The sequence below is a fragment of the Aplysia californica genome, unplaced genomic scaffold, assembly GCF_000002075.1.
Source record: "Aplysia californica isolate F4 #8 unplaced genomic scaffold, AplCal3.0 scaffold00167, whole genome shotgun sequence".
NCBI classification, from domain to species: domain Eukaryota; kingdom Metazoa; phylum Mollusca; class Gastropoda; order Aplysiida; family Aplysiidae; genus Aplysia; species Aplysia californica.
Genome location: NW_004797437.1, coordinates 82,059 through 87,629, shown reverse-complemented (window position 1 = coordinate 87,629; position 5,571 = coordinate 82,059). Strand labels below are relative to the sequence as shown.

At 44.0% G+C, this 5,571-nt stretch overlaps 1 protein-coding gene across 1 annotated transcript in view; it reads left to right on the top strand.

The window, feature by feature from the left end:
• The window catches only part of LOC101858341 (molybdenum cofactor sulfurase), a gene marked incomplete at its 3' end in the record, with an annotated part of 28,797 nt that overhangs the window by 6,694 nt on the left and 16,532 nt on the right, over positions 1-5,571 (top strand). Inside the window, 3 exon segments of the mRNA XM_013082283.1 lie at positions 3,096-3,252; positions 3,832-3,938; positions 4,361-4,697. Of these exon segments, the coding sequence (XP_012937737.1) occupies positions 3,096-3,252; positions 3,832-3,938; positions 4,361-4,697 (601 nt within the window).

Sequence of the window (5,571 nt, the reverse complement as noted above, 5' to 3'; positions counted from 1 at the left end):
CCCACTTCTCTTCAGGCACCTTTCCCTATCATGGGCTAGCTTTTTGATGTTATTCCACGTCTTCCCTCTTTTCTGTACATCGATTTCTGTGATTCTTCTTCTGTTTCCTTGTGGTCTTCCCCCTGGTCTTTTACCCTGTGGGTTCAAATCCAGCACTTTCCTTGTTATACGGCTGCCTGACTTCCTGAGAGAGTATATCCAATCCATAGCCCTCGCTTTCTTTCCATCTCAACTGGGACTGGTCTCTGTCTTGTTCTCCTTAATACTTCTTCATTGGTGAGTGACCCTGTCTGCCCATCTGATCCTCAGTAACTTCTTCAGTCACGTGTTCAGGAAAACCTGGATCCTCTTTATGCAAGTCTGAGATGCGTTCCAGGTGTGTCAGGCGTGAAATACCTACATTAAAATATTTAAAATCAGACAAAAGAGAAAGCTTTCTGGTGCACTCACCACGTGACCCTTCTTGTCCCGCCCTTCTCGCACTGTCTCTGTCTCCCCGTGGGTGTCGCTCCGAGCTGTGTCTGTGTGAGTGAGTACACGACCCCCACCTTGCTCTTCTAGCACAGTCGTTGTCTGCATGTCGGGTCCCCGGTGGGTCCCCGTGACACCCTTAGTCACTTATGTTAACTACCCGCGTGCCGAGGCTTAGCTCAGAATTCGGCTCGCCAGTTCGGCTGGCTCACAGCATCACTCGGTTTTTTACAGTAGTAACGAAAAATCTACTACCCCCCAAAAAAACAACAACAACAAAAAACATTTTAAAAAACTGACTGAAGTGTCTTTAGGCCATTCCCAAAGAGGGGACATTTCTCGTTCATGCACAGTAAATGGGCTGGTTCATCATGTCACGCTCATAATCATAACTGTGCCTGATCTATAACAGGGAACTGCTGCTTTTTCTGTCCTAATCCTTACTACTGTCATTTTCCATCTACTTTATTTGTATGTTTGTCTCACTCTTGTGACCCACTATTTCCGGGGTGCCTTGATAGTCGAAGCAGACGTTGTGCTGTTGAAGCTAGAGAGGTGAGCAGAGTAAGTCTGATTCTCTGTAAGGACTTCTCTGTTGACATCCACCCCTTGGCGCTCATATGACCTTTTGCAGTTGGGAGCGCCGTAAAACCTCTACTAAAACTTTTTTTTTTTTAAACCGCAAGTGCTTCTTATCTATAACCAAACTGTAGGTTTACTGCTTGGATCATTCACTTCCACCCAGTCTGCTGTTTGTTTTTATGGAAATTGCTTGAATAGGAGTGGGGTTATAGGGAAGTTTGTGATGCTGAACACTTGGGTGAGAAAGTTGATTGTGTGCAAAGGAGGATTTTCCCCTGCATACTAAGAGTTAAGGTTCAGAGAGCTCTTGTCGTTCACACAAAAATTCTCTTGACATTTTTCCTTTCAGAGATCTGATATTTCTGGTAGTTTGTCCCGCTGTTTGATGCTAAGAACTCTTTTGAAGCATTTCGTGTGAAAAAACTTATTGGCTTGGCTTTGGTGCACTGTCCAGGTCTTGGCGCCATACAACAAAGTTGGGAGGACTGCAGCATTGTAGACTCTAAATGTGTAAGGCATCGTGTTGAAACCAGGCGCTCGTCAAAATATCGACATCGAAGTAAACGGCCTTTTGTCCCGTAATTTTAGGAATTTTTAGCGAATTTTTTGTTTTGGCTTAACAATTGTTAGGTCTATATCCATTTAAATACACATTTCTGTGTGGATTTACACTGAAAAACGTTGGTTAAAGGTATAAAAAATGTGAATTTTCAGTTTCCAAGGACTCTCAAGTTATGGAAGTCACCAAACTTTGGGGCCCTTTTCTCGCTAATTTATTCAGAGACAGAGGCCATGCCACCCCCACCTCTTTCAGTTGCTAACATCTCGACTTGTATTCAAAATAGATAGGTGATTTTTATTTATAGAAAGATAAACCAACGAACTAGCCTTAAGATGATGATACCTATATATAACTCCACAAGCACGAACATTGACGTGCGCCTGATTCCACTATGTCACACATTTAGTCTCTCAGTGAATGCCACTACAGTCCCAAACCCTTTTTTTGAGTCCTCCGAAAATTGGCATTGCTTTATTCATATTAACCTACTTCTGCATCGATGCGGGAATTGGAAGACAATGTACTACAAAGATATTCGAAGCTTTCAGCATTAAAATTTGTTAGTGTGTCTCATGTCTTTGATATCAGGAACTGGTGTATGTGGTGTAGCGGTTAGGCGCCTCGATGTCATACGCGGGAGACCTGAGTTTGATTCCAGATTTGGGAGAATTTTTATCAAGTATCTTGGTCTTTCTTCTAACTTGAATGTGAATGTTATATCTCTCTCAGCCCGGGTTGAACCTGGCTGACTGGGTCCGAAGACTGCTTCCTAATTATTGATCTCAATTGTGTCGATGGGGGCCTTAAATACCTACATTATTTTTTTTTTTTAATCCGAAGAGAGGGCAAATGGTTGGAAGGCGCCACTGGTGGGGCCTACTTCTTTACTTTCCTCCTGTTGTTTCTGTCTGTTCGTCTGTCTGTCTGTCTGTCTGTCTGTCTGTCTGTCTGTCTGTCTGTCTGTCTGTCTGTCTGTCGGTCTGTCTGTCTGTCTGTCTGTCTGTCTGTCTGCCGGTCGGTCTGTAGGTCTGTCTGTCTGTCGGTCGGTCGGTTTTGTCTGTCTGTCTGTCTGTCGGTGTATGCCTTACTTCTTCCCAGCACTAAAAGACTAATATAGTTGTGTCGATGTGCTTAGCTTTGTTCACGCAAACACATAAACAGGAGAAAGGGTCTCTCATATGTCGTACCTGCTATTCATTCCCCCTTTGTCCTTCTTTTAGTTTTAGTTACAGTTTTACGGCACTTGCAACACAATGAGGCCATATAAGTGTCGAAGAATAGATGTGTTACTAGAGAGTAACATACTACGGCTCTTGCAACTCAATGAGGCCATATAAGTGCCGAAGAATAGATGTGTTACTAGAGAATAACATACTCAAAACAAAAAAAAGGAGAAGAAATAAGGGCGATAGATGTTTGATAGGAAAGAAGGAGCAAACCACACCAGAGCACTCGCCAACCACCCGCTTTTCTTCTCCAGACACTGTGTACGTGGATCATGCGGGTGCGACACTGTACAGCCGCTCGCAGATTGATGCCGTCCACAAGGACCTGAGCAACACCCTCTATGGCAACCCACACAGCCTTAATGCATCGAGCAAGTTGGCTACAGACACTATTGATCAGATCAGATATAGGTACATTTGACCATAATGGGATTCCATTTGTGTTTGTTGAGAGGTGCTGTGTGAATACTTTGTGAAGGTTTTGTGTTGGTGACATTGTGTAGCTCTGTGTGTGTGTGTGTGTGTGTGTGTGTGTGTGTGTGTGTGTGTGTGTGTGTATGTGTGTGTGTGTGTGTGTGTGTGTGTGTGCGTGTCTGTGCGTGTCTGTGTGTGTGTGTGTTTGTCAAAAAAAAGTTCTTTTTTGTTTAAACATCTTTTTGGATATTTCTTGCCAGGAATCCATGCGAATCAGTGATAGATGTTCTGTGTTTAAACTATCCATGTTATATAGTAGTATATAGTCTACTGTATTAAGTTACAACATCACCATCGCCAATGTCAGTGCACCACAACCACCACCTCCACCAACAACAGTGACACCACCACAGCAACCGCCACCACCAACAACAACGTCACTGCCACCGACAGCACCACCACCACCACCACCACCAGCAACAACACCAACAGCAACAACCTGAATCAGAAACATGTATCTCTCCCCTGACCCTACTTCCCCCCCCCCTCCTTTACCCCCACCACCCCCTCATTCAGACTCCTCAAGTTCTTCAACACAACCCCCGAGGAGTACAGCCTCGTGTTCACCTCCGGATGTACAGCTTCTCTCAAGATAGTTGCTGATGGGTTCACCTTTTCCTCAGGTATATCATAATCGCCTTCTGGGCTTGGGACTGTATCACCTCATTTTTTTTTCTCTGGGTTGTACTTTTTTCCCCCTTTTCTATGTTAAACATTCAAGTGCTGCAAATAAAAAAAAGAAGTTATTTTCATTACCCTCTAGCAAAGATGTAGAATTTTAATTTATGAATGTTTTATTTTTATGCACTTACTTACTAACTACTTACTTACTCTTTTCTGTACCGTCAGATACATAAGTCACAGAACAATAATCGGTGCCTCATTTGCGTATTCCTAGCTATCTCCTCCAACCTTGGAACATCTAGGCCCTGGATGATTGCCTCATACCTGAATGTGCTTCTGTGACTTTCACTTGGTCTTCCTTTTCTTATTGTACTCTCTTTCTGTCTTCTCCCAACCTTACCCCGACTCCGAGCGGCCCCAGGTGTGTCTCCAGACAAGAACTCGGCAGGTGTGTTCTGTTACCTTGACGACAGCCACACATCAACGCAGGGCATGCGCGAGACCGTGTCGTCCAGGGCCTCTGACGTCATCTGTCTAGATGACCAGGAACTTCAGACCTCCTTGACCGCCACCGGAGGAGAGGCACCCACCGTCACCACTGCTTCATCATCGACATCGTCGTCATCATCGTCGGTTGATCCCGTGTTTCCAAGGTCATTGGTCGCTTTCCCGGCCCAGTCAAACTTCTCCGGCAGGAAGTATCCGCTACAGTGGGTGCAGCAGATTCAGAACCAGGGCCTGGTGTTGCCTGGAAGGAGGTGAGTCTGTGTCTCTCGTCATTCGCCAATTGGTCAAGTTTCAGGTTGGAATCAAAAGCAGATAGAATTTTTATGCTTTTACGTCAATTCACTGGTCAGAATTCAAATTTTTGATTGTAAATGTTACTGTTATCCACCATCCCACCCACCCACATCGATACAATTTAGATAATTAAGGAGGCAGGCTTCCAACTTTTGCTTGTCAAGGCCAACCCAGGTTGAGAGGGATACAACACCCATGTATAAATGGCGAGATACTCAACAATGAAAATTTCGTGCCCCTCAAGCATGGACTTTGGTCTCATGCTAACTGTTCCGCCACTGACGCTGTCCTGGTTTTTATTACCGTTTTTCTGTTTCTTTTATTTTTTGTTATATTTTTTTGGTCTATTTTTTTAAATTTTAGTGTCTCCGTGGGTGGTTGGTGGGTGCTCTGGTGTGGTTTGCTTCTTCTTTCCTATCAAACATCTATTGTCCTTATTTCGTCTCCTCCTTTTTTATGTTTGTTACTCTGTTGTAACATCTCTAATTATCTGGCGCTCATATGACCTTATGCAGTTGCGAGCGCCGTAAAACCTCTACTAAAACCATAGTATATCCAACTGACTGACAATTGGAATGTTGTGTCCCACTCTGCTGGAGTTGGCTGGAGCAGCCACCCTCCTATGTTTTTGGGCGAAAGACACAGTACCATTATGATATATAATGTACCCCCCCCCCCCAATATCCCCTAAATGGAAGGACGGTTATGATAGCAAAATCACAAAAATTGGACTTAAGCTGTTCTTCCTCTCTAACTTTGCAATGTTGTTGTATCTCTGTTATTTCGAGTTACTCGAGATTTACACCTAGATTGCAGTCTTTCGTTTCTCAT